General features: G+C 39.7%; 1 protein-coding gene across 1 annotated transcript; it reads right to left on the bottom strand.

The window, feature by feature from the left end:
* Positions 1–346: 346 nt before the first annotated feature.
* On the bottom strand, positions 347–27,604 carry ZNF367 (zinc finger protein 367). The gene is made up of 5 exons (XM_040450220.1): positions 26,854–27,604; positions 9,877–10,027; positions 6,713–6,832; positions 5,476–5,614; positions 347–2,891 (listed from the first exon to the last, which is right to left on the bottom strand). Exons 1-5 carry the CDS (start codon positions 27,265–27,267, stop codon positions 2,669–2,671), a joined length of 1,047 nt encoding a protein of 348 aa, XP_040306154.1. The 5' UTR covers positions 27,268–27,604; the 3' UTR covers positions 347–2,668.

Raw genomic sequence — 27,604 nt, 5'->3', positions numbered from 1 at the left:
TCCTGATCACCCATCAGGCCTAATATAGAGCTGGCAATACTATCCACACCAGTGTATTTTTAACACTGTAATAATGAACCAGATGAGGAAGTTAAATTTACATCTATAATCTAAAAGGCCATAATTTTAAAGTAAAAAAAGCAATCTGCACTATGGTGTCTACTATGCTGAAAAGATACCTGAGATGAGCTCATACTGGAATGAAGTAGAAAATGCATCAAATAATAATGATAGAAGAACGCAGGGCCATAGGTGACATTACTACCTTTTCAATTTTTTATATTATGGTTATTGTTGACAGGAAAACAAATTATAAAGGGTTCAAGAATGAACATGTACTTTAAACTGTAAATTAAAATAAATTTTTATTCAAAGCATCTTTTAAAATTACAGCATGTTTATTCTTATGCTGTTATCTCTGCCAAACTACATCTTAGCCATATGAAGCATAAAACACTTCAAAAATTTGAATGTAAACCACATTTTTAAAACAAAAAGCAGTCTTAACATACCTCAAATTTTAGATGCCAATATATTTTTTCCAAGCATATAGCTTATATCAAAAAAGAACATTTTAAATATTTCTATAGTATGTAGTTGTAATAATTTCTTAAACTTCCAATTATACAAATAAAAAATGTTTGCGAATATAACTATTATAGTTGACAAAAGCTGACCAAGAAACAAACAAAAACCCTTACTTTTGAAGACTGTAAATTTTATTATCTGTGAATTGACAAGTATTTGTATTTTTAAAATTCCTACTGCCCTTCCTTCTTTAGGTAAGTTCATCAAATTTTAAATTTCCCAAGACTGATGAGTGTTGCTTTTCATAGTTCATTTAAGTCATATTTGAGAGCAAAAAATCTAGAGAAAATGTTGAAACCTAAACCAAGAAAATTCAGATGCTACAGTCTCTCTCCCTGTGCTTATAAGTGCTCCAAGTTAAAATTCTATATACCAGATTACAAACAAAATTCTCAGACCATTACAAATATAAATTCTCTTATTACAAAAAAAAAATCCCTCAAGATTTGTAATTTACTGTACAGAGGAATTACATTTTTAAAGTATGTCCTCGTTCATACACATTATTTGTTACTATCATCTCTCACACTTTTGCTTCCTTCCAAGACATTTACATACCTCCCCTTCCCCATGGCTAGTATTTTAAACTATCTGTGTACTGCAACACACTGGGATTTTTGGATAAAGAAGCCTACATTTTAGATAATGTTTAAACTACATCTGTAGGCTACTACTTCAAAAAAAAAAAAAAAAAAGGCGCTGAAGAGCCCATATTGCCCTCTATTACTCTTGAGGTCTACTCCAATTAAGCAATCTATCAAATTACCATGTTATTTAGTTTCTGCTTAAAACAAAAGCATAAATGATGGAGGTTTATGCCTACATAAAGGAGGTGAACTGCTCTGGTCTTGATTTTTCTGTTCATGCCTCAGTACATAAAGTGGTATTTAAAAACTTCATCTATTTGGAAAAATGGCTTAAAACCACCACACAAGTTAACACACTTGCAGCTGAAACTATTCCAGAAACCTACTTATTTGAGTAGCTAATATTTTCTGCAGTGTTTACCTGATAACTAAATTTAGTGAACACAAAATAGCTTGGCATGTTATTCTGAAGAAAAGCAAGAAGGTGGCTTTATGCACTGAAAATATAAATAGGAGGCTTCCATTTGCTAATAATTCTAAACAAGCAATACAATTAAAATTTAGTGTTTGCTAACAAAAGATCTAAAACAGTTCACTACAAAACAACCCTGTAGGTGTCCCTTTTATTAATAAAAATCCAAGTGCCAAATCTCTTACAGGGCCCATAATATATATATATGTAAAAAAATACCAATTACCAAGTTACCTAGACTTTGCAAGATTAATCACTCAGTTTCAGCAAATGAGAAATATGCAACGTGCAAAAGCTCCCAAGTTAACATAACAGGGATGCCAAGTGCTTTTCAAACCTGAACATCAGAGTGAGCTGTTAAGCCTCGGAAAGACAGAATAAGACTGATATTATCCAATTCTGAAAATTCTCAACTATTGTGCATCTTGCCAAGATCCTCAAATATCTCTTTTCTTCCAAAGTCCATAACTTAGAACATCTTCCAAAATAGTCAGTTTTCCACTTTTCATTAGGCACACTATTTTGCAATTTAAAAATCTATATCTTACACACATATCTTATACTTTCTGGCTTGCCTCAGTGTTTACAGTATTGTTAAACATACTAATATACATTGTTAAAAAATGATCTTATAAATAATCTATTTCAACGTTCTTTGGCTACATGTACCATTCTGTTTTTTCATACAAGTGTCTTATTCAGAAAGTGCTTCCTGTGAGAACTGCTTCCAATGAATGCATTAAACTTGCAAAATCTAGCTTCCCACAATATGTCCTTTTCTACCCTGTACTAGAAGTCCCATATTTACAAAATATTTTAAACTTTACAACAAATCCATTACCATATAAAAAAAGTGCAATTCTCTCTCACCCCATATTCTGGGGCAATGACATTCTTCATAAGTTTCTACAGAATAGCAGCCTATGATAAGCAAATAAGGTGCTTAGCTTATGCCCAAGGATCTACTTTTTAAGTACGCTGGGCAGTACTTTTTTGTACAGTGGCAGAGTCAGTGTCGAGGCTACTGGCGGAGCGGCGCCCCGGTCAGGTTGGCGAGCTCTATGAGAGCAAGGGCTCCGTGCAGACGCTCCCGCTGCTCTTGCAGGCGGCGCTGGGCACCGCGCTTCTCGTCGTCCTCCTCGTCAGACTGAAGGTACTCCAGAGGGTCCTGCTGCTCCTGATCAGCTTTCTGCACGAGCTTCCCTTTCAAGGTGGGGGCACGCTGCTCTCTTGTCTCCCAATACCTACATGAAACGCATGCACATTAGCTATTTGTATACACGACCTCCTCAACCCTTTACTTTTCTTTAGAAAACAGGTTCTTTACCACAGTATTGTTTTCTGTGTCTTAGTTTATAAAGTTCTAAAGTGATTCATATACTTTACATATATTTCCCATTATAGAGGGAAAGTTGAGGGACACACTCAGATTTCCAAAATCAAAAACTGGCAGTTCTGGGTCTTATACTCAACTCTCTAATCATAGGTTTTCACCAATTAACTGCCTTTAAGATCATATGTGAAATGGACTACAGTAAAATACACAAACAGTAGAACAAATGTTGTCTGTCAATTACACCTCAATAAAAAATTAAACAGAGTAGAACAAATAATCATTAGAAAACTATTTATCCTATTCTTCTGACAGAGTTAACTATAAGAAACTTTAAACCCACAAAACGTGACAGATTAGTGTCTACAACACACAGAGCTTATTCAAAAATCTAAGAGGTACCATGATTATTCTATTACAAAACCAACTGATAATTCACAAGAGAAAATATTCTACCTTTTGGTAACTAAAGAAAGGCATATTTAAAGAACAGTACCACTATATACAAAAATGTCCCATACAAAGACCTGCATATCAATGCTCATATTAGCTTTATTTGTAATGGCCAAAAACAACCCAAAAGCCCAGCAATAGGCAAATGAATAAACAAGCTGAGGTGTATCCATACAATGGTGTACTATTCAACAGTAAGAAGGAATGAACCTAGGGTTATATGGTGACAGATGGTAGCTACACTTGTGAGCCAGCATAATGCATAGACTTGGAGAATCGCTATGTTGTACACCTGAAACTAATGTAACATTGTGTACCAATTATACTTCAATTAAAAAAAAAACTAAAAAAAGAAAAAGAAATAAACCATTGATAACAGTCAACAACATGGATGAATCCCAAAATAATTACACTGAATAAAAGAAGCCAGACAACAGAAGTGTATACTGTATGACTCCATTTGTATAAAACTGTAGAAAATGCAAACTAGTTTATAATAACAGAAATCAGATCAGTCTGGGGAGCAGGGGAGCAGGAAAGCAGGGAGGGACAAGAGTGATGACTTACAAAGGGGCATGAGGAAACTTCTGAAAGTGACAGATATGTTCACCATCTCAACTGGGATGATGGTTTCACAGGTGTATACATATGTCAAAATGTATCAAATTGTACACTTTATTGTGTGCTGATTACACCTCAGTAAAGCTGTTTTTAAAATTATACAAACATAACACAACTATTAGATTTCAGGAAATCCAGACATCTCAAACCTGGAAAAATTTGGGCAATACTCAGAGATACAAAAAAATAAATGCAAACAGTTCAGTATGACTTGAAGGACAACTTGGAACGAAGAATGGCAAAGAAGTTTAACAAGGTCAGCAGGGACCACCAGGCAATGAAGGACTTCGAATCACATGATACCGGGTTTAGACTTTATACTGAGTAGAATCCATTAGTCTGTCATTGAGTAGATGGGAGAATGAGAGGAAAACACAAAGATGACCAACAAGTTTCTGACTTGAGCAAAGTTAGAGCTCATGGGGTGGCAGAGGCCAGCCAGGAGCAAGAGGGAGGGAGGAAGTGACGCAGTAATCCAGACAAACAACGCCTGTCTAAGTGGAGCTTCTGGTCTAACAGGGATGACAGACACTAAACGAATAAATAAATGTGTGATGAAGGTTTTGAAAAAGAAAACACACTGTGTTATAAAAGGATCTATTAAGTTGATCTAACCTTGTTTGTTCTGGAGGTTAGTGAGCAGGTTAGGGAAGAACTTCCTGACGCAATGTTTGACCTCAGTAAGAAATGAAGAATGAGTAGTGGCTAAACGAAGAGGAAAGCAGCATTCTGGGCAGAGGGAGCAGGGGGCACAGAGGCCTGCAAGCCACAGTGAGGGTGGTGCTGACAAACAGGAAGGCCGGGTAGCTGGAGACAGGTTCGAGGCCAGAGGGAGGCAGAGCTAAACAGCACAATGAGGGATTCCAGACTTTTCCTTAGTGCAGAGGAATCTGATGAAGGAGGGGGTGCCCCAAACAGCCAGTGCTGGTTTGTACACAACAGATGACCAGATGACTCCTTAAATCAGAATACCTTTAGAGATACTTTTGCATGCTGGCCCCCTTGTTGCCATTAAAAAAATTCAACCAGGTGCTTTTCAGAACTTTACTTTAGCAGAATCTCTAGCCTATATCCCAGGAATAATCAGCACCTAACTGATATGAAGAAAACAAAGACAGGCTGCATGGTAGAGTACAATTCATATAAAACAATCTTTAAGAATGAGGAAAATTCTTGCTTTTAAAATAAATTGTGGTCTAGGCACTCAGACTAATTAATATCGTGTACTTGTTTTCTATTGCACAAAGATCCTCACACCACTCCTAACAATTCTGTGGTTTAAAGAAATAAAGCACCATTTCAAGTTATTTTATAAAATATGTATAAAAGCAACTTATTTAAAAGGAGAGAACTGTCAAAGCTCCCAGTGTCAGCCCATGTGCAGGGCAGTACTGTGCAGTGGAGTGCAGGGAGAGCCTTACTTCGCCAACCACTCGGCGGCAGCCTGGTTGTCCACAGCCTGGTGCTTACTGAGAGCGTCTGTGGGCTCCTCCCGTTTCAGCCTGGCATAAGGGTGCTTCGGACAGTGGCGGTTTGCATGGGTGAATCTGCTTAGGCAGCCTTCAAAACACAGAGGGAAACACTTATCAGAATCTGGACATCCAGCAGATGTGGAAAATGTTCATTTTCACTGGTATCCAAGAAAAGTGAATTAAGATCATGGGATTTAGCATTCTGTAACTTGGAGGAGAAAAAAAACAACCCTAAGGAGAAGCAAGCAGTGCCTTCACCTTTTGGTCATGGCAATATAAATGCATCAACCCCACCAGAAAGTGATTTATTAGCAAAAATGATCAAAACCTCTGACCCAGGAATTCCATTCTTGGAATCCATCATAAGGAAACATCCCATAAGATGAACAAAGCTTTAAGGAGGAAGCCGTGTCCCTCAGCTTTGTTGGCAACAAACAAATTTTAAAAACAAATATTCAATATCCAACATTGAGACAATCATAGTGTATATGCTTACACAAATGAAAAAGCATATAGACATTCATAACAACTGACAACAATCAAGAGAACCACACAACAGCAGCACGAAACTATACTGAATTTCAGGTATAACTATGTAAAAAGGTGCATAAGGAAAACATCTCAAGAAATGTGATAAGAGATTTAGAAAATCACTTACGAAAAGTGGTAAGAAATTACTAACAGTGGCAGTAGCAAGATGGTAAAATCTCCCCCTTTGTTGAAAATTAAGACAATGATGTATTTCTTTCCATTTAATAGTTGAAAAGTTTAAAATCAATTAAAAGCCTACTATAAAGGCTGCTTTTACTTCTATAGATCTTTCTACCACCTCTACCTAAATCTACTATTTTTTTTTCTTTTTTTAAGTAATCTCTCCACCCATTGTAGAGCTCAAACCACAACCCCAAGATCAAGAGTTGCATGTTCTGCCAACTGAGCCAGCCAGGTGCCCCCTGAATATACTACTACTTTTAATTACCTTTTAATATTTTCACCTAGAAGGAATATTTTATTTAAAAATCAATTATTCCCAGAAAATGAGCATGGATTTCAATTTAGAAAGAGAACTTACGATGTTTTATAAAATTTACATTGAAATCTCTCCTCCCAAAAAACTTAAGTAAAAGATATTTTAGCTTTTAACTCACAACCAGTTCTTACATAAACTTAACTCTTAACACCATACCATTTTCTGAACAAACAAAAGGTTTCTCTCCGGTGTGAAGACGCTGATGTGTTTTGAGCTGTCCGCTTTGAACAAAGGCTTTTCCACAGTCCGGATAGTCACACAGATAGGGCCTCTCACCTAAGTAGACAAATAGTATATATTATTTCTGAGACAATCATGTAAGAAGAGAAAGGGACAGAGAGAACTGACCTCCATATAGGTCATGACTCCAAAAACAATAAAACATGTCACAGCCTCTACAAAGCTGCAAGTGTTAATGCTAACAACAGCGCTTCCATGCTCCCAAGTAGCTATCCACTTGAAAGCAAAATAATATTTTCGTTAGGCCTTGAGCTTTTAGGCTCCCAGGTTCACATCCTTGAAGTTATCTTTGGCTTATCCTGTCATTTTTCTCCCCATAATCCAAATCACTAGCTCTTGCTAATTCTTTTTTTTTTTTTTTAATGTTTATTTATTTTTGAGAGAGAGACAGACAGACAGCACAAGCAGGGGAGGGGCAGAGAGAGAGGGAGACACAGAATCCGAAGCAGGCTCCAGGCTCCCAGCTGTCAGCACAGAGGCCGACACGGGGCCCAAACCCACGAACCGAGAGATCATGACCTGAGCCGAAGTCAGACACTGAGCCACCCAGGTGCCCCTCTTGCTAATTCTTTAAAATGTCTCCCACTCCTGATTTCCCATTGCAACTTCCCCACCCCTCCCACCCAGCAGGAACCCTAGCTGGCCTCTATTCTCCACCCCTGCACAGTACTTCTGGAGTGAATGCCATAGAACATTTGCTTTTGTCATACAAACTACCTCCTAAATCACTCCAAACCCTACTACACCCCTTGAACAGCTGAAAATTATCTGCTGACTTTTCAGTGGTCCCCTAATATCTGCACTATAGCTACTGCATAAGAGGGCAGGGTTTAACTTTACTTCATTCCATGAGATTCATTCCATCCACAAGGCAGTTAGTTCCTCATGTTGTTGTACTCCTTGAAAATCCAATCTTCTCTGCCCATTCAAATGTTCCCAGTCCTGTAGGCTCTCTCAGTGAATCTCCTTGTACCTCCCTGCTACCTCCAAATAATTGAACTATGTATCCCTTTACTACCTCATAATCCACTGTTATTTATGTATCCCGGTACTCTCCTGACACAAAGATGTATAATACTTTGTATTCCATTGCAATTCATATATACAACACAGTGCTAGGCTTGAGAAAGTGCTCAAAAATATTGTTTAACCATAATTAAAATCATTTTTTGAAAAGTCATTCTGTGATCAACAAGTATGCACTGGTCCTTCCATGTGACTCAGTTAACAGTAACAAGTACTCCCTTAATTTCTCATTATTTAGAAATGTACCAAATGATTGTGATAGACACGCATTAATAAAACAGGGGTATGGGGGTATTTAAAATAGTAAGAGATGGGGCGCCTGGGTGGCTCAGTCAGTTAAGCAACCAACTTCATCTCAGGTCATAATCTCACGGTTGTTTGTGAGTTCTACCCCCAAGTCGGGCTCTGGGCTGTCAGCTTAGAGCCTGGAGCCTGCTTCAGCATCTATGACTCCCTCTCTCTCTCTCTGCCCCTCCCCCACTCATGTTCTGTCTCTGTCTCAAAAAATAAATGTTTAAAAATTTTTTTAAAGTTAATAAACAATAAAATAGTAAGAGAAAGTTTTTTGCAAACCATATACATACTACTAGAGCTTAACCATACCATGGAGATCTTGGGCTCAGCCCTCTGGCATACAGCATAGTAGGCCAAGGCCTGAAAATATAGGGTGACACATGGTGGACTGGTCGTAGATCAGGCCTGAAACTCAGGGATCTTATCATTACACCACATGGTCCCGAATCTTATCTACACTGGCACTATGTACTCTGTGGCTTGTGAACCAGTTATCTGGGGATATTTCAGACCAATTAGATTGAAAATAAATCTGAAAATTCTCAAAATCATGTATTTCGTTTTGTAATGGTTTTACTGAATGGTTCCTAAAGTCAAAAACCTCTTGGCCACCTTAGTTTGTAATAATTCAAAATTAAAACTTTACCCTTTTTCAGGGATTTAACTAAGAAAACTATATTCTAGCATATTATTAAAATGTATCTTTTCAAAAACAAACCAAAAAACCAAACAGGTGGTGACATAAACACTGCAAAAAAAATAGGGAACTAAGCCTTAACAGCCCAAGTTCTAGACTGGTACTGCCCAATGGAAAGAGAATAGGAACCACTTCTAGGAACCACATTAAAACAAGCAATAATAAACCGGTGGAATTAATTTTGATAATATATTTTATTTAACCCAATATATCTAAAATATAATTTCAATATATAATCAATACCAAAAGTAATTAAGGACATTGTTTACTCTCTTTTATTCATACTCAGCCTAGTTTACACATATTGCCCATCTCAATTTAGACTAGCCAAATTTCAACTGCTCAAGAGCAGCATGTGCTACGGTATCTGCCAGCACAGCCCTAGACTTAAAGGTATGGGAGGCTGTAAGGCAGTGGTCTTTGCTTTTCTTGATGCCTCAGTTTTATCATCTGTAAATTATTAAATACCATTATTATAACCATAAAGCTCCTTCTTCTGGGGCCAACTTTCTCTATGGAAAGAACAAGGGCTCTTTCTATGTTATTTCTTTGCTCTCTATATGGTATTTAAAATTTAAGTATAATTTCTCTACACAAATAGAGATATGTGATAGTCCTGGGATAACTACCTATAATACATTTAATTCTGAAAAATTATACTTCACCTTAGATTAAATAGCTAGGTGAAACATTCTGATGGCACACTGGGGATTCTAGTAATTCTGCTAAAAACTGGACACTGTTTTAGTATTTGGCCTACAAATCAGTCTTATCAATTACGCAGACAACTGAAGGGCATATCAAATATTGACATTTAAGTAGGCAGAATGATAGAATTCAATTTAGCAATAATATTCCTATGACAACTAGATTAATTACCATGATACTTTTAGAAGTCACAGGGTACCAATGCTGAGAAAACCAGTCTTTCCTACCAAAAAAGAAACCGACTATACAGTGACTGTCTTAAAAAACTTCACAGTAAGGAAATATAAAGCAACTAAAATATTAATTTATGGGCCCAAACATCAAATCAGCTTTTAGTAATACTTGCTCAACTTACCTGTATGAGTCCTTTTGTGAGCCTGGAGTGATTTCTCCCGTGGAAACACCCTATTACAGATGTTACAACGGATTCTGCTGGATGAATGCTCTCCTTCACTTATTAAATCCCGGACAGTATCTGCTCTAGGTCTACCACGTCGGATTCCATCCTATTAACAATTTGTGTAAACGTTAATGTAATTTCTTAGATCCTCTCATTAAAGTAAAATATCACAATAAATCATTGTTTAAATCTTTCTTGAGTGACATCAGTGAATATAGTAGAATAGGTAGTTCCAAAGGCCCATCCCTCCACAGATCACTGAAAAAATTGAGAAAAAACTGGCAAAATCACCTTTATCACAACTCCAGAAAATAGATTTACAGCAACTCAGGGAATACTGAATCAAAACACAGGCAACCTAAAACAATAGGAAAGCTTTGCAGTATTTTTATTCCCTTCCCTTGCCTCTCCCTGACCCCCACCAGTGATCTTGAAGAGCCTTCATTCTCACTCAGTCCCTGGCTCCACAAAGAGCAAAGCAGATTTAATTCTAAAAGAATTGTGTTTGTCTGTTTTGACCTGTCAGGGGGCTACTTGAAGAACTAACACAAGGTGTTTGTCTTTGTTTGACCTAATTCAGAACTCTCTCAGGGCAGTAAAGTGGCTAAACAGAGCTGCTCAAAACCTTGTAAGGCTAGGAGCACCTGGGTGGCTCAGTCGGTTAAGCGTCTGACTCTTGATTTCAGCTCAAGTCATGATCCAGCTGACTCTTTGGTCCAATTCTTTGGCAGCTCTGTGTTGTCACTGCAGAGCCTACTTGGGATTCTCTCTTTCTTTCTCTCTCAGTCTCTCTGCTACTCATGTGCGCATACTTTCTCTCTCTCAAAAATAAACAAACATAGAAAGAAAGAAAGAAGTCACCATCTTTAAAAGAGAGAGAGAGAGAAAGAAAAAAAAAAAAACCTTATAAGGTTTCAATAATAACTTGCTGCCACCAGGGGCAAAACGTTTCAATTGAGACAAAAGGACACATCAAAAGCCTGGGAGGAAAAGCCGAAGGGAGAGTTTCTTTGGGTAATTAGGGCATTGAAAATTGCCCTGGTATCCTAAAGATAAAAATTTAGAAAGCCACCGACTTGCCCAGGGCAGGAAGCATGCTCAGAAAAGACCTGAAAAGAGCCTAAGCTATCACCTCTGATCCTCAGCTAGGCACAAGCAGGAAATGAAGGCTAAGACAGAGTTATAATGAGTGTAAGCATTGAGAGAAAGCTACAACACAGAGCCATCTCTGCAAAGTCAGGTATTTGTTCCCTTTCAGTTTTTGGCTACAGGCATTCAAGGCAATCTCTAGCAATCTCTAGCTGAGAACAAACACAACAAATGAGTTTACAAAAATAGTTTAGAAAATTTGCAAACCAGGAGAACCTGGGTGGCTCAGTCAGTTAAGCTTCTGACTTTGGCTCAGTTCATGATCTCACAGTTCATGGGTTGAATACCTGCATCAGGCCCTGCGCTGATAGCTCAGAGCCTGGCACCTGTTTCGTATTCTGTATCTCCCTCTCTCTCTGACCCTTCCCTACTCACTCTCTCTCTCTCTCTCTCTCAAAAAATAAATAAATAAACATTAAAAAATAATAATAATAAAAAAAAGAAAAGAAAAAGCAAATTTACCAAACAAATAACTACAACCCCCAGCACACAACCAAACCAAACTCTGGGGAAACAGAAGAATCTGATTTCCAGAATCACCACAGTAGAGTATTCAAAACATCCCATTCTCAACAAAATATTACTAAACATGTAAAGACACAAAGTATGGTCCATACACAAGAGATATTCATAGAAACAGACCAGGAGGGGGGGCGCCTGAGTGGTGCAGTCGGTTAAGCGCCCGACTTCAGCCAGGTCACGATCTCGTGGTCCGGGAAGTTCGAGCCCCGCGTCAGGCCCTGGGCTGATGGCTCAGAGCCTAGAGCCTGTTTCCAATTCTGTGTCTCCCTCTCTCTCTGCCCCTCCCCTGTTCATGCTCTGACTCTCTCTGTCCCAAAAATAAGTAAAAGGTTGAAAAAAAAAGAAACAGACCAGGAGGAATTAGATGCAGGTCTAACTAGACAAAGACTTTAAATAAATGGTCTTAAATATGCTGAATGAGGTCATGGAATCCATGGACAAAGGACAAAAGGAAAAATGGAAGAACATTGTTGCAACAAACAGAAAATATCAATAAAGAAACAAATTATAGGGATGCCTGGGTGGCTCAGTCTGTTAAGCATCCAACTCTTGGTTTTAGCTCAGGTCATGATCTCACGGTTTGTGGGTTTGAGCTCCATGTTGGGCTCTGTGCTGACAGTGCAGAACCTGCTTCAGCTCCTCTGTCTCTCTCTCTGCCCTTCCCCTTCTCACACACTCTCTCTCAAAAATAAATAAACATTTTTAAAAAGGTGGGGAAGACACTTGGGTGGCTCAGTTGGTTAAACATCCAACTTCAGCTCAAGTCATGGTCTCACAGTTCATGAGTTTGAGTCCAATGTTGCAGGCTCTGTGCTGAAAGCTCAGAGCCTGGAGCCTGCTTCAGATTCTGTGTCTTCCTCCTCTCTGCCCCTCCACCACTTGCACGCGCTCTCTCTCTCTCTCTCTCTTTCTCAAGAATAAATAACCATTAATTTTTTTAAAAATTATAAAAAGAAACCAAATAGAAATTCTGGAGCTAAAAAAAAAAAAGTATGATGACTAAAATGGAAAAATTCACTAGAGAATTTGAATGGCAGATTTGAACTGGCAGGAAGAAAGAATCAGCAAATTTGAAGACTAGTCAATTGAAATTATCCAGTCTGAGGAACTGAAAGAGAAAAGAATGGACAGAGCCCAAGATACCTGTAGGACATCAAGTGTCTTAGTCCATTTGGGCTGCTATAACAAAATACCACAGACTGGGTAACTTACAAACAACAGAAATGTGTTTCTCACAGTCCTGGAGGCTGGAAAGTCCAAGATCAAGGCACCAGTATAGTCAAGTGAGGGCCCTCTTCCTGGCTCATAGATGGTATCCTCTAGCTATGTCTTCACATGGGAGTTCTCTGGAGCCTTTTTCAGAAAGGCATTAATCCCCATCAAGAGGGCACCACCCTCATGATACCACCTCCCAATGGCCCCACCTCCTAACAGCATCATCTTTTGGCAGTCAGAATCTCACCACACAAACTTTGGGGTGCATAAACACTCAAACTATAGCATCAAGCATACCAACATACACATAATTGGAGTCCCAGAAGGCAAGAAAGAAATGGGCAGAGAGAATATTTGAAGAAATAAGGGATGAAAACTTCTCAATTTTGATAAGACATAAGTGTAAACATCTAAGAAGCTCAAAGAACTTCAAGAAGGATAAACGCAAAGAAAGATCACTCTGAGACACATTAGATCAAACTGTCAAGAGACAAAAGGCAGAGAATCATGAAAACAGGAGAAGCAATTCATCAGTTACAAGGAGTCCTCAAGAAGATTAAAAACTGATTTCTCAGGAGAAACTACAGAAAGCAGTAGGATGACATGTCTGAAGTGCTGAAAAGAAAAAAAAGTCAACCAACAATCTTATATCCAACATGATTATCCTTCAAAAATGAAGAAGAAATTAAGACATTTCCAGAGAAACAAAAGTTGAGTTCATGGCTAGTAGACCTGCCCTACAATAAATCTAAAGGAAGTTCTTTAGGCAAAAATGAAAGGACACCTGACAAAGTCAAAGCCATACAAAGAAATAAAGAACCCCAGTAAAGGTATTTACATAAGTAAATACAAATGCCGAAAGTATTATATTCGGGGCTTGTAACTCTTCTTTTTCTCCTATATAATTTAAAAGACAATTGCCAGGGGCACCTGGCTGGCTCAATCAGAGGAACATGCGACTCTTAGATATTGGGGTCATGAGTTTGGGCACCACATTGGGTGTAGAGATTGCTTAAATAAATAAACAAACAAACAAACTTTAAAAAAAAAAGGCAAATGCCAAATGTATTTTAAAAATTATAAATCCAGGGGCACCTGAGTGGCTCAGTCAAACATCTGACTCTTGATTTGGGCTCAGGTCATAATCTCAGTGGAGGGTTCAAGACCCATGTCAGGCTCTGAGCTGACAGCATGGAGCTTGCTTGGGATTTTCTCTCTCCCTGTCTCTCTGCCCCTTCCCTGCTTGCACTTTCTCTCTCAAAATAAATAAATAAACTTAAAAAAAAATTATGAATCCGGGGCACCTGGGTGGCTCAGTTGGTTAAGCATCGACTTCAGCTCAGGTCATGATATTGAAGTTCTCAAGGTCAAGCCTGCCTTGGGCTCTGTGCTGACAGCTCAGATCCCGGAGCCTATATTGGATTCTGTGTCTCCCTCTCTCTCTTCCCCTCTCCTGTTCATGCTCTGTTTCTCTCAAACATAAATGAGCAATAAAAAGAAATTATAAATCCATGTTAGTGGGAACATAATGTAAGAATATGTAATTTGTGACTATAACAAAGAGGGAGAGACAGAGCTGAATAGGAGCAGAGTTTTTGTACACTATTGTAGCTAAGGTGGTTATTAATTCAAAATATATTGTTTTAAATCTAAGAGATTAATTGAAATTCCCAGGGCAGCCAGTTGAAAAAACAAAAAACAAACAAAAACCCTAAAAATCAAGAAGAAAACAAGAAAGATATGAAAATAGTACACTACAAAGAAGGCAGTGAGAGGAACTGAGAAATGAAACAGGTAGAAGACATACAGAAAACAGATAACAAAATACCAAAAGTTCTTCCTTAACAGTAACCACTTTAAATATAAATAGATTAAAATCACCAATTAAAAGGCAGAGATGGGGGGCGCCTGGGTGGCGCAGTCGGTTAGGCGTCCGACTTCAGCCAGGTCACGATCTCGCGGTCCGTGAGTCTGAGCCCCGCGTCAGGCTCTGGGCTGATGGCTCGGAGCCTGGAGCCTGTTTCCGATTCTGCGTCTCCCTCTCTCTCTGCCCCTCCCCCGTTCATGCTCTGTCTCTCTCTGTCCCAAAAATAAATAAACGTTGAAAAAAAAAAATTTAAAAAAAAAAAAAAAAAAGGCAGAGATGGGCAGAATGGATTTTTCAAAAAACGGTCCAACTATATGCTGCCTCCAACAGACTTCTTTAGATCCAAAACCACAAATAAGTTAGAAGAGTTAGAAGAGAATAGCATGGAAAGGAGGGGCTCCTGGCTGGCTCAGTTGGTAGACCATGTAACTCTTGATCTCAGTGAGGTGAGTTCAAGCACCACCTTAGGCCTAAAGCTTACTTAGAAAAAAAAAGAACGGAAAAAGGGATAACAATTATAAACACTCACCTAACAACAGAACCCCCAAAATGCATGAAGCAAAAATTGACAGAATTGAAAGGAGAAAGAATTCAAAATAGTTGGGGTCTGACTTTTAATAATAGATAGAACTAGACAGGTCAACAAAGATATAGAACACTTGAACACTCTAAACCAACTAGACCTAACAGACATATGTAGATCACTCAAAATACACAGCAAAATATACATTTTTCAAGTGCACATGGAATATTCCCCAGGAAAGACCATGTGTTAGGCCACAAAGCAAGTAACAATAAATTTTAAAAGACTGAGAAAATCATCCAAAGTATCTTCTGTGACAAACATGGAATGAACCTATCAACCAAAAACAAAAACAAAACTGGAAAATTCACAAATATGTGAAATTAAACAATGCAGTCTTAAACAGCAATGGGTCAAAGAAGAAATCACAAAGGAAATTAGAAAATACTTTGATACAAATGTAAACTAAAACACAACATGTCAAAACTTATGGGATACAGTTCTTGGATTTGAAGGCTTCATAGAAGATAACAATGCTACCTAAACTGATGTGCAGATTTGGTGCAATCCCTATTAAAATTACAAAGGCCCAGAAATGGAAAGTGATCCTCCAACTCATGTAAAACTGCAAGAGGCTCCAAATAACAATATTTAAAAAGAACAAAGCAGGACACATATGTCCCTATTTCAAAACTTACTACAAAGCAGCAACAATCAAGACAGTGTGGTACGAGCCTAAGTAAAGACACACTGAGACAGAATTGAGAGTCAAGAGATAAACCCTTATTGGGTTGCCTGGGTGGCTCAGTTGGTTAAATGTTCAGCTCTTGATATAGGCTCAGGTCATGATCTCCCGTTTGTGAGTTCAAGCCCCACATCGGACTCCATTCCAACAGTGTGAAGCCTGCTTGGGATTCTCATTCTCTCTCTCTCTCTCTCTCTCTCTCTCTCTCAAAATAAGTAAATTAAAAAAAAAAAAAGAATAAATAAGCTGGACTTAAAATGAAAAAACATTTAAGTATCAAAGGACAGTCTCAAGAAAATGAAAAGACAACCTTACAGAACAGGAAATTAATATTTGCAAATTACATCTAATAAGTGTCTAGTATCCAGAATATGTAAAGAACTTTTACAACCAACAAAAAGACAAAGAACCCAATTTAATGTGTAAAGATCTTAAAAACACATTTCTCCAAAGTAGTTATACAAATGGCCAGCAAGTTCATGAAAAGATGCCCAACATCATTAGCAAAATGCAAATCAAAACAATTATAAGGCAAATTACATCTCGATAAAATTAATTTAATTTTTCAAAAAGCACAATAAGATACTACTTCACACCAACTAGATTATACTCAGAAAAAGAAAAAAATAGGAAATAAAAGTGGTTTTTGGCAAAGAGGTAGAGAAATTGGAGCCCTCAAAATCACTGCTGGTGGGAAAACAATTTCAGAGTATAGTACAATGTCATAAACATACACATACACAATGGAATATTTTCAGCAATAGAAAGGATACATGCTACAAGGTAGACAAACCTCAAAAACAGTATGCTAAATGAAAGAAGGCCGACTCAAAAGGCCAAATATGTAGGATTCCGTGTAATGAAACTTCCAGAATAGTTAAGTGTACAGAGACCAAACTCAGATTGGTTTCCAGAGACTGCATGCAGTGGAGAATAGGAAGTAACTACTGAGGACAGGGCTTTCTTTTGGGGTAATAAAACTGTTCTGAAACTTGATATAGGTGGTAGTTGCACAACATTGTGAATTATTAAATGTTACTGAATTACATTTTAAAATGGTTAATTTTGGGGTGGCTCAGTCAGTTGAGTGTCCGACTTTGGCTCAGGTCATGATCTCGCCATTCCTGAGTTCGAGCTTCACGTTGGGCTCTGTGCTGACAGCTCACAGCCTGGAGGCTGCTTTAGATTCTGTGTCTCCCTCTCTGTCTCTGCCCCTCCCCCGCTCATGCTCTCTCTGTCTCTCTGTGTGTGTCTCTCTCTCTCTGTCAAAAATAAATAAACATTAAAAAAAATTTTAATGGTTAATTTTATGTTATGTGAATTTCACTTCAATTTAAAAAAAAATAAGGAAATCTGAATACACTATGGATGTTAATTAATAACAATTTATCAAGCTGGTTCATTAATCGTAACACACATACCATGCTAATTTAAGATGTTAGCAATGGGAAAACTGGGTATGTGATTTATGGGAACACCCGGTACTATCTTAACTTTTCCATACATCTAGAACTAATCTAAAATAAACATTCACTTGAAAAAAAATTTTTCTCATTTCCCAGGTAAGTTAAATTTTATACATAAAAGTTACATGAAAAAAAATCATAAAAGGATTATATACAACTACAAACAAAATGAAGATGTTTTTACTGCCTACAATATAAAAACTTAAAGCCTTCCAAATCCTTAAAAACATCAGGCCAAAGCCTTGATGGATAACAATAAGCTCCAGCAAAATTCCATTCCATCAATTTTCACTTTGAAAGAAAAGCTCAATCTCAACATGGGTGAGTTATCTTAAGGATAAGTCATGTTTAAAAAATTCTTAGATATTAAAATCCATTTCCTTAACAGTCAACAGGTGGAAGCAATCTAAATGTCCATTGACAGATAGATTAAAAAGAAAAAAAAGGTGGTATTTACAATACAATAGAAAATTATTCGGTCTTAAAAAAAGAGAATCCTGCCATGTGCTGTAATGTGGATGAACTTTAAAAGGGCTACGCTAAGTGAAACAAACCAGTCACACACACACCACAAATTCGACAGGATTCCACTATGTGAGGTATCGAAACTAGTCAAACTCTTAGAAAGTAGAATGGTGGTTGCTAGGGACTATAGGGAGAGAGAAAAGAAGAGTTCAATGGGTACAGAGTTTCAGTTTTGCAAGATCAATAAGTTCCTGAGATCTGTTATACAACAATGTGCATATAGTTAACACCAAAAAACAATTAAGATGGTAAATTTTGTTGTTTTTTGCCATACACACACCCCAAAAAGGAATGTGGAAAGGCAGTATGGCAGATAATAATACTGTAAAAATATTCACTGCCCCTCTTCTCACTGTGGGTACCAATGAGGCAAACTTGACCATATGATTTGCTTTGGCCGATAAAATGTGAGTGGAAATTATATGTATGACTTCTAAGCAAAAGCTTTAGAAGCCATCACATGACTCTTTCATCTCTCATTTCTTTCTGCCTTAAGACCCAAATGTCCCCAGGTAGGAGATGTTCCTTCGGGGTCCCAGAATGATCAAGACAAGGTGCATACCAGCACAGGACAGAACAACCCTCACAGGACAGAACAACATGAGTCATGACCAGGCTGAAACTGGGATTTCCAAAGTTGCATTCTGCACCATGCTCCAGCCTAAGCTAATTGAGGCACTTTGTTAATAAATATTTGCTGATGGTATAAAGATCTCATCAATTCTTTTTGATATCAAAATTGACAAAAGAGGCACATAATTGATGTATTTCCTTAACCTTATATAACTCTTTTAGAAGTTTCCATTTATAATGAAGCTAGGAATTGGGAAGGTCCTACCTGGACCCTGACTTAGTGCAAATTAGCAAATCAACTTGTAACAATTACTGGTCATTACCAAATACTTTCACCTTCACCTTTACTCCTTGGCTGGGACTCTTACTAGCTACACTTTGCTCTAGTCTTGCTTACTGAAACTGTTAATCCAGAGTCAGCAAAGATCTAACCAGGAGTAAAACTAGAGAATCCATTACCATCATTTATTGAGTTACAATAATTGGATTGTTGCTGGTAATGTTTATATGATGAATAATTGGTTTAAATCTTGTTTTAAAAATGTAAAATGCAAAATAAATAAATAAATAATCAATCTATGATCCATAAAAATAGCAGGTGATTTTGTTAAGAAATGGAACATGAAATTAGGTTAATTAAAAACCTTAGTAATATAACTCCTCTGCCATGAAACAATCTTTTCCTAATATTTTTTAAATACATAAAAATAATGCAAATGCAAAAACAAAATGATACTAGACCACTTCCTTACACCATACACAAAAGTAAACTCAAAATGGACTAAAGACCTAAAAGTGAGATGTGAAACCATAAAATTCTTAGAAGAAAACATAGGTAGTAATTTCTTTGATATTAGCTATAGAAACATTTTTCTAGATGTGTCTCCTAAGGCAAGGGTAACAAAAGCAAAATTAAACTATTGGGATTATATAGAAATATAAAATTTTGCCCAATGAAGGAAACCACCAACAAAATGAAAAGGCAACCTACTGAATGGGAGAAGATATTTGCAAATGATATATCCAATATATAAAGAACTTATACAATAACACCCCAAAAAAACAAATAATCTGATTAAAAACAGGCAGAGGACTGACCAGGGCGCCCAGTTGGCTCAGTCAGGTATGCATCCAATTCTTGATTTTGGCACAGGTCATGATCTCACAGTTCATGAGTTCAAGCCCCACATTGGTCTCCAGGCTGGCAGTGTGGAGCCTGCTTGGGATTCTCTCTGCCTCCTCTCTCTTTCAAAAATAAATAAATAAACTTAAAATAAAATGGGAAGAGGACCTCTAGAATAGACATTTTTCCAAAGACATAGATGGCCAACAGAAAAACGAAAAGATGCTCAACATCACTATTCATCAGGGAAATACAAATTAAAACTGCAATAAAATACACTTTACCCCTATCAGAATGGCTAAAGTAAAAAAGAAGTAACAGGTGTTGACACGGATGTGGAGAAAAAGGAACACTTTTGGTGGGAATGCAAATTGGTACAGCCACTTTGGAAAACAGTATGGAGGTTCCTCAAAAAATTAAAAATGGAACTACCCTGTGATCCAAGAATTCCACTAAGTATTTACCTAAAGAAAACAAAAATACTAATTCAAATAGATGCACCAAATATGCACCTCTATGTTTATGGCAGCACTATTTACAACAGCCAAGATATGGAAGCAAACCAAGTATCTATCCATAGATGAATGGATAAAGAAGATATGGTATACATATACACACACACAATGGAACGTTACTCAGCCATTAAAAAGAATGAGGTCTTGCCATTTGCTACAACATGGATGGACCTAGAGGCCGTAATGCTAAGTAAACACATTACAGAAAGACAAAAACCATATGATTTCACTCATGTGAAATTTATGAAACATAACAAAGGAAAAAAGAGACCAACACAAAACAGATTCTTAAATACAGAGAGCAGGGTGCCTGGATGGCTCAGTCGGTTAAGCGTCTGACTTCAGCTAAGGTCATGATCTCATAGTCTGTGAGTTCGAGCCCCACATCAGGCTCTGTGCTGACAGCTCCGAGCCTGGAGCCTGCTTCGGATTCTGTGTCTCCCTCTCTCTCTGTCTCAAAAATAAATAAAAACATTTAAAAAATTAAAAAAACAAATACAGAGAGCAAACTAGTGGTTGCCACAGGGGAGGTAGGTAAGAGGATGAGTGAAGTAGATAAAGGGGATTAAGATTACACTTATCTTGATAAGCAATAAGAAATGTATAGACTTGTCAAATCATGTTGTACACCTGAAACTAATAATACTGTATGTATTTAATTTTTAAAAAGCCTTAGTGACACAATTACTCCATGATGAAAGAATCTTTTCTCAGTATTTTTATTTATTTATTTTTTAAATTTTTGAGAGAGAGTGCACACACACATGAGCAGGGGAGGCTCAGAGGGAGAGAATCTTGAGCAGGATCCACACCCAGTGTGGGCCCAATTCAGGCTGGATCTCAGGACTCTGGGATCCTGACCTGAGCCAAAATCAAGAGCTGGACATCTAACCAACTGAACAACACACATGCCCCTTCCCAGTATTTTTAAATACATAAAAGCATACTGTTGCCTCTATTATAATTTGAAATAACTCACTAGTTAATATCAAAATTTTTAGATTATCCATGACTATCTTCTGTTTCCATTAAAAAAAACAAAATACAAAACAAAAAATTGTTTTCAATCATGTCTAACGGGGTTTTGAGTATTTATAAAGTTAACAATTTGTTGCTTCCCCGCCTAAATCATATATTTGCAATTTCCAAATGAGAAATAGAGAGCTAAAAAAAATAAATAAAATATAATACAACATCCTAGCAATATACAGGTTAAGGCTTCACTAAGTATATCATTTCAACTGTGAAAATTAAGCAAGGTAAGTAATCATCTTATGCCCTAAATAAATAAAGAGCATCTTTTTTTAACCATACATACAAAAATGAGCTGCATTACTTAAAGGTCCTTTTCATTGTGGCCTTAGCAATAAGAAAACTATGCATCTAGGTACATTCTGACAATAACAGAGTGTTAACTAACTCCTCAGCAATCCAGTATGCCTGGAGTCTAAGAGACAAATCTTGTCAGGATTGCTTGATGGCTCACAAGAGAAAGTTAAGTTAAAAAGAAATTCAACAGGCACCTGTGTGGCTCAGTCAGTTAAGTGCCCAACTTCAGCTCAAGTCATGATCTCACAGTCAGTGAGTTTGAGTCCTGCGTCAGGCTTTGTGCTGACACCTCAGAGCCTGGAGCCTGCAATGGATTCTGTGTCTCCCTGTCTCTCTGCCCCTGTCCTTCTCACACTCTGTCACACAGAAATAAACAAACATTTTTAAAAAAAGAAGTTTTTAGTTCTATAAAATATTTTTTAAAAATTATAAAAACAATGGGGCGCCTGAGTGGCGCAGTCGGTTAAGCGTCCGACTTCAGCCAGGTCACGATCTCGCGGTCCGTGAGTTCGAGCCCCGCGTCAGGCTCTGGGCTGATGGCTCAGAGCCTGGAGCCTGTTTCCGGTTCTGTGTCTCCCTCTCTCTCTGCCCCTCCCCCCGTTCATGCTCTGTCTCTCTCTGTCCTAAAAATAAATGTTGAAAAAGAAGAAAAAAAAATTATAAAAAATTCAACACATTATTTTGTGGCATCTCCTGCAAAATAAGCTACTAAAAAGAAGCAAAATGATTAAATTACAAAAAAAACACTTGCAAACTTTGGTAATTTATTTAGAGAGAGCACAAGATCATGCATGCAAGGTGGGAAGAGGGGCAGAGAGAGACAATCATCAGCAGGCTCCACACTCAGCACGGAGCCCAATGCGGAACCCGAAGCAGAGCTCGGTCCCACAACTCTGGGATTATGACCTGAGCTGAAATCAAGAGTCCAAAGCTCAGCAGAAGGAGCCACCCAGGCATCCCTAAATTTCATTTTTAAGACAGACTTTTCAGTACCACCAGATGGTAGATTAGCAATTTTCAAAGTGTTTTCTGAAATATATATGATAAATGTTTTGAGTTTTCAATGTCAATAACTATCTTTAAAAAGTTATTTAAGGGACCCCTGAGTGGCTCAGTCGGTTAAGCATCCAACTCTTGATTTCGGCTCAGGTCATGATCTCACAGTTTGTCAGTTCAAGCCCCACATCGGGCTCTATGCTGACAGCACGGAGCGTGTTTGGGATTCTCTGTCTCCCTCTCTCTCTGCCCCTCTCCTGTTCTTGCTCTCTCTCTTTCAAAAATAAACATTTTTTTTAAAGTTACTTAATAGGGGCACCTGGGTGGCTCAGTTGGTTAATCATCCGACTTTGGCTCAGGTCATGATCTTGTGGTTGGTGAGTTCAAGCCCCGCGCCGGGCTCTGGGCTGACAGCTCAGAGCCTGGAGCCTGCTTCGGATTCTGTGTTTCCCTCTCTCTCTGCCCCTCCCCTGCTCATGCTCTGTCTCTCTCGTCTCAAAAATAAATAAAACATTAAAAAAAAAAAAAAAGAAAATCTTTACGAAAAAAAGTTATTTAATAAAATTTGGGTTATTTCTCAAGCCACTTAGAATAATGGACACATTTACCTAGATTTTACAGAAAGTTATACTCAAACTGGGTGATGACAAACCTAAAAGTCCTTGGCACATTTTTACACAAAGTAAATTTCAAATAAAGTGCACAAATATAACCTAGAAGGAAAAGAAAAATAGGTCTCAGAGGAAGGCATGTGGACCTTGACAAGAAAATGAGAAATGTAATTGATCATATTTCCCTTTTTAAATTCAGATTTAGATCCAAATTTTCTTTGGCTATCATATCTGCTTCCTCATTCTATCCCCCACCTTGCTTTACCTGCACAACTTTCCAAGTCTTAATTTGCATTTGTCAATTGTATTGTGTGTACGCTCATAAAGCACGTCAGTTGAGGGGCGCCTGGGTGGCGCAGTCGGTTGAGCGTCCGACTTCAGCCAGGTCACGATCTCGCGGTCTGTGAGTTCAAGCCCCGCGTCGGGCTCCGGGCTGATGGCTCAGAGCCTGGAGCCTGTTTCCGATTCTGTGTCTCCCTCTCTCTCTGCCCCTCCCCCGTTCATGCTCTGTCTCTCTCTGTCCCAAAAATAAATAAACGTTGAAAAAAAAATTTAAAAAAAAAAAAAATAAAGCACGTCAGTTGAGAAACATACATGTGTAAACAATGTGTATTTCATATGTCTACCATCATCAGCTTACTACTAAAAAAATAATAAACCCCTAAAGTCAATTCATACATGATATATACAGAAGCAATACCACATAGGGATTAAGAACACGGGCTCTTGAAAGTGCCAATCAGTTCTGCCACTTACCATACTATGTTAACTAAACAATCTTGGAGACTCTTTTCTCTAATTCCTCCTTGTTCGTTGGATAAACAAGGTTAATTTAATTAAGGAATTCAAAAGCCCAGCAGTTTGCTGTGCTGGGCAATAAACTGTGGCCACTACATTAACAGGTTGTGTTTAACATCGTGGTGATCAAAATTATATGTAGTAATCTGTAAGACTCTGTGCAGTGTTCAGGTGACAGAAAGGCAAAGTGGAATAGGCAGCTGGCAGGTCCTGAAGAGTGAATGGTATGTGAGGCTATGCACAGAGAAGCCAAACACAGGTCCAACAGTGAAGAGTAACCTCATGAACATAGTCTGAGTAGATAGGACACAAGGTGCAGAAGCCTGGAAATAACCTAAGGGCAGAGAGAAATTAGACCTGCACCCTCCCCTCCACTCCCCTCTCAGAATTCACAAACTGAGAGAAGATAATGCTAATATATAATTATACCCCAACAGTGCGAAGCAATCTTGTGATGATGGGCCAAAATAAGTTGGTGGATGGTGGATGTTCTCCCCACAGGCAGAAAAGGAAGCGTAGGGCAGGAACAAACAAGAAAGCTGGCAAGAGCTGACACTTACTGTGAAGGTCTCAGATGTTAACACCTGCCCTTGGGGAGGGGTGGCAGTGGCAACAAACAGACAATAAACGAACACAAATGTTTTTCTCAAACTCACAACTGTTATTGCCTCTAACCTGTATACTGAGAGAAGGGACTAGGGGGAAACATGTTACTGGTGTCCTATCTTTCCATAAAGTAAACAGATTCAGTCAGCATAATTCACCCGTGTAGAGATAAAGAACTACAAGTACTTTAGAGAAACAAAACAAAGTAAAGGGGACTGGAATTCCCTACCTTTAGTAGGATTACAAACTGATTACAAACAAAACTAGTTACCATCCTTAAATAAAGGTATATTCCAGACCTTTCCCCTCAAGATGGAAAAGCTAAAATGAATGAATTTTTGCAGCTGTAGCTGATTGCTTCACTGATTAAAGGACAAATTAAAATCAAGTCATCTAGGGGCGCCTGGGTGGCGCAGTCGGTTAAGCGTCCGACTTCAGCCAGGTCACGACCTCGCGGTCCGTGAGTTCGAGCCCCGCGTCGGGCTCTGGGCTGATGGCTCAGAGCCTGGAGCCTGTTTCCGATTCTGTGTCTCCCTCTCTCTCTGCCCCTCCCCCGTTCATGCTGTCTCTCTCTGTCCCAAAAATAAATAAACGTTGAAAAAAAAAAATTAAAAATAAAATAAAGTCATCTAGTAATTCTGAAATATGACTGTGTGAGAAAAAAAGTGAAATATAAAACAGCCTTTTTGCTTACATATTCTTCAAATTTTCTGGTATATTTTACCTCTAAAAAGAGGTGGAGAAAGAGGACCTAAAATTCACACCCACGCACTGTGGGCAACTTTTATATAAGGTTTATTAAGATAAGTCTATTTTAGGCCAAAATGAACATACCTATAAATTTCATTTATCTATTATAATATTAATCTTCTTGGATAATCCAAAATTAGATTAGTAAAATAATAAATGCAAAATATTTTACGAGTACCTGTGCACTGCATGCCTTTATGGTTCCAACTATATAACCTAACTTTTTTTTGTTTGCTTTTTTAAAGACTAGGTATGTTAACACAGGAAAGTATCTAGGCTACCCAGCCATCTCACTAAGGGCTACCTAGAGACAGCAACAGGGATTGTTTCCTTCACAAACTCACTCAGCACTATTATGAGTATTTTCACTGCTTGTCCTTTCAAATTTGTTTTAAATTTCTACTGAAGTGCAGCTTCAAGAATTACAAGGGTGTCAAACACAGAGTTTTATAATTCTGTAGTTCTTTAATACATGGAGTTTCAACATCTTTGTTACTGCATGTAAAATCATGACCAAGTTAAACTTGTTTCAATTTGTAGATACAGTATTTGCCAATATCCAGGCACTTATCCACTAATTTACGGTGTTTTCTTCAGTAAACTGCTTATCTGACATAGCCACTTAACAAATAGAACCTGAATATTAACCTTGTATTAGCACAATTCATTCATTACACAAATATTTACCGAGCACTTTTATTCAGCATTTGGAGTGTGAGGAATTAAAGTTGAACAGTCTTCCAGAGAAAAATTATCCCGGCTCTCTAGCAGCTTACAGTCTATAGAGATAAGTATGTCAGCAGAGAGGCACCCGTGAATACAAGCTTCAGGACTGCGAGCCACAAAAACTACCATAGTCCCAGTGTTTCCACTACCTAGCTGTGGGACCTTGAGGAGGTCTCTTCACCAATCCCTCTAAGGCTTAGTTGCCTGATCCATAGTAAGCTTGAACCAGGTAGTCCTATCTTTCCAAGCTCTCAACAGTCTGAGCGTAAGCAATTCAAGGTTAACAGCTTCCCATTCCACTGCGTGCTCTCAGCCAACTAGCAAGGTGGTACGCTGGATGCATGAGGGGCAGTGAGGGCCCACTTCCGCTATGGAAGATTGCCCTAAAATCCCTTCTCGCTCTTCGGCTATCTCTGCTGGACATCTTTAGTAGGGCCGGGTTATCTGCATTGATGGAGGGAATCTGAGCAAATCCCTCCCGTCCAGCACCCAGAAGAACAGCTGAAGGCCCGCATCCCTTCGCTCCCTCTCCGGCCAGAGAGGACTCAGCGGTCCGCCCAGCGTCTGCACCGCGAGTGGGCCTCCTCCGCGACCCCAGGCTGCGCTCACTGCACCTGCTGCTGGGTGGCCTCGGGTCTACCCGCCACCCCTCCGCTAGCCTCACGTGACCGTCGCCCCGCCTCCCCCCCCCGCGAGGACCCGTTTTTTGGCGCGCGGCAGTGACGTCAGCGTCCTGTCACCCGCCACCGCCCCCACCGCGGCCAGAGGCGACCTCGCGTTTTAAACTCGGCCCCGCCCCGCCCGCCGCATCCGCGGGCACTGCCGGCTCCCTGGCCGCGCCGTTAACGGGCCTTGGCTGCCGCGCGCCCCTCCCACCCGCCCGCGCCGCTCACCTTGAGGTGGCCGCTGTCCGGGCTGCTCGCTTCCTCCTCGTCCTCACCTCCCGAGGCGGCGGCGGCGGAGGCGGCGGGCGGGGGCGCGCTCCGGCCTCGAAGCCCCGGGTGCTCGGCGGCGGCGGCGGCAGGCAAGGCGGCCGAGGCGGCGCCCCCCGCGGCCCCAGGGCTGAGTGTCACGTTGTGCGCGTTCTCGCCCCAGCGCCACGGGTACACCATGAAGTCGCTGAAGCCGGGGCTGGTGGGGATGAGTGGCGGCGGCGGCTCCGGCTCCCCCCCGCCGCCGCACGTGGGCTTGATCGGGGTCGTCCTGATGACCGACACCAGCACCCGCTTTGGGGAGTCGTGGCAGAAGATGACGGGCGGCGGCTGCGGCGGGTTGTCCGCCATCGGCGCCTCCATGCCCCGGATCATCGCCCGGCCCCGATCCGCAGCTCCGGCAGCCGCACTCCCTAAGCCCCGGCCTGGCCCTTCGCTCCGCTCGCCCGCGCTGCTGCCCAGTCGCCGGCGCTCAGTCCCGCCGGCTCATGGCCGACGGACGTTTCCCGGAAACCTCTTGCGCGGCGGCCAGCGAAGCAGCGGAGCGGCTCGGCTGGCACCGGGCGGCCAGCGCCAGACCCCCAACCCTGAGTCAGGCCCGCCCTCCGCTCTTTGTACTCCCCAACGCAGGCTGCACCGGCGGGAAGCTGCGGGCGGCCTGCCTCTCGGTGACAGGAAAGCAGGACGTGCTGCGCCGAGCCCCCGAAAATAA

The sequence above is a fragment of the Herpailurus yagouaroundi genome, unplaced genomic scaffold (assembly GCF_014898765.1).
Source record: "Herpailurus yagouaroundi ecotype Mexico unplaced genomic scaffold, PumYag 201, whole genome shotgun sequence".
Taxonomy (NCBI): domain Eukaryota; kingdom Metazoa; phylum Chordata; class Mammalia; order Carnivora; family Felidae; genus Herpailurus; species Herpailurus yagouaroundi.
Note: the sequence above shows the minus strand (reverse complement) of the source record. Positions and strands in the feature narration are given on the sequence as shown.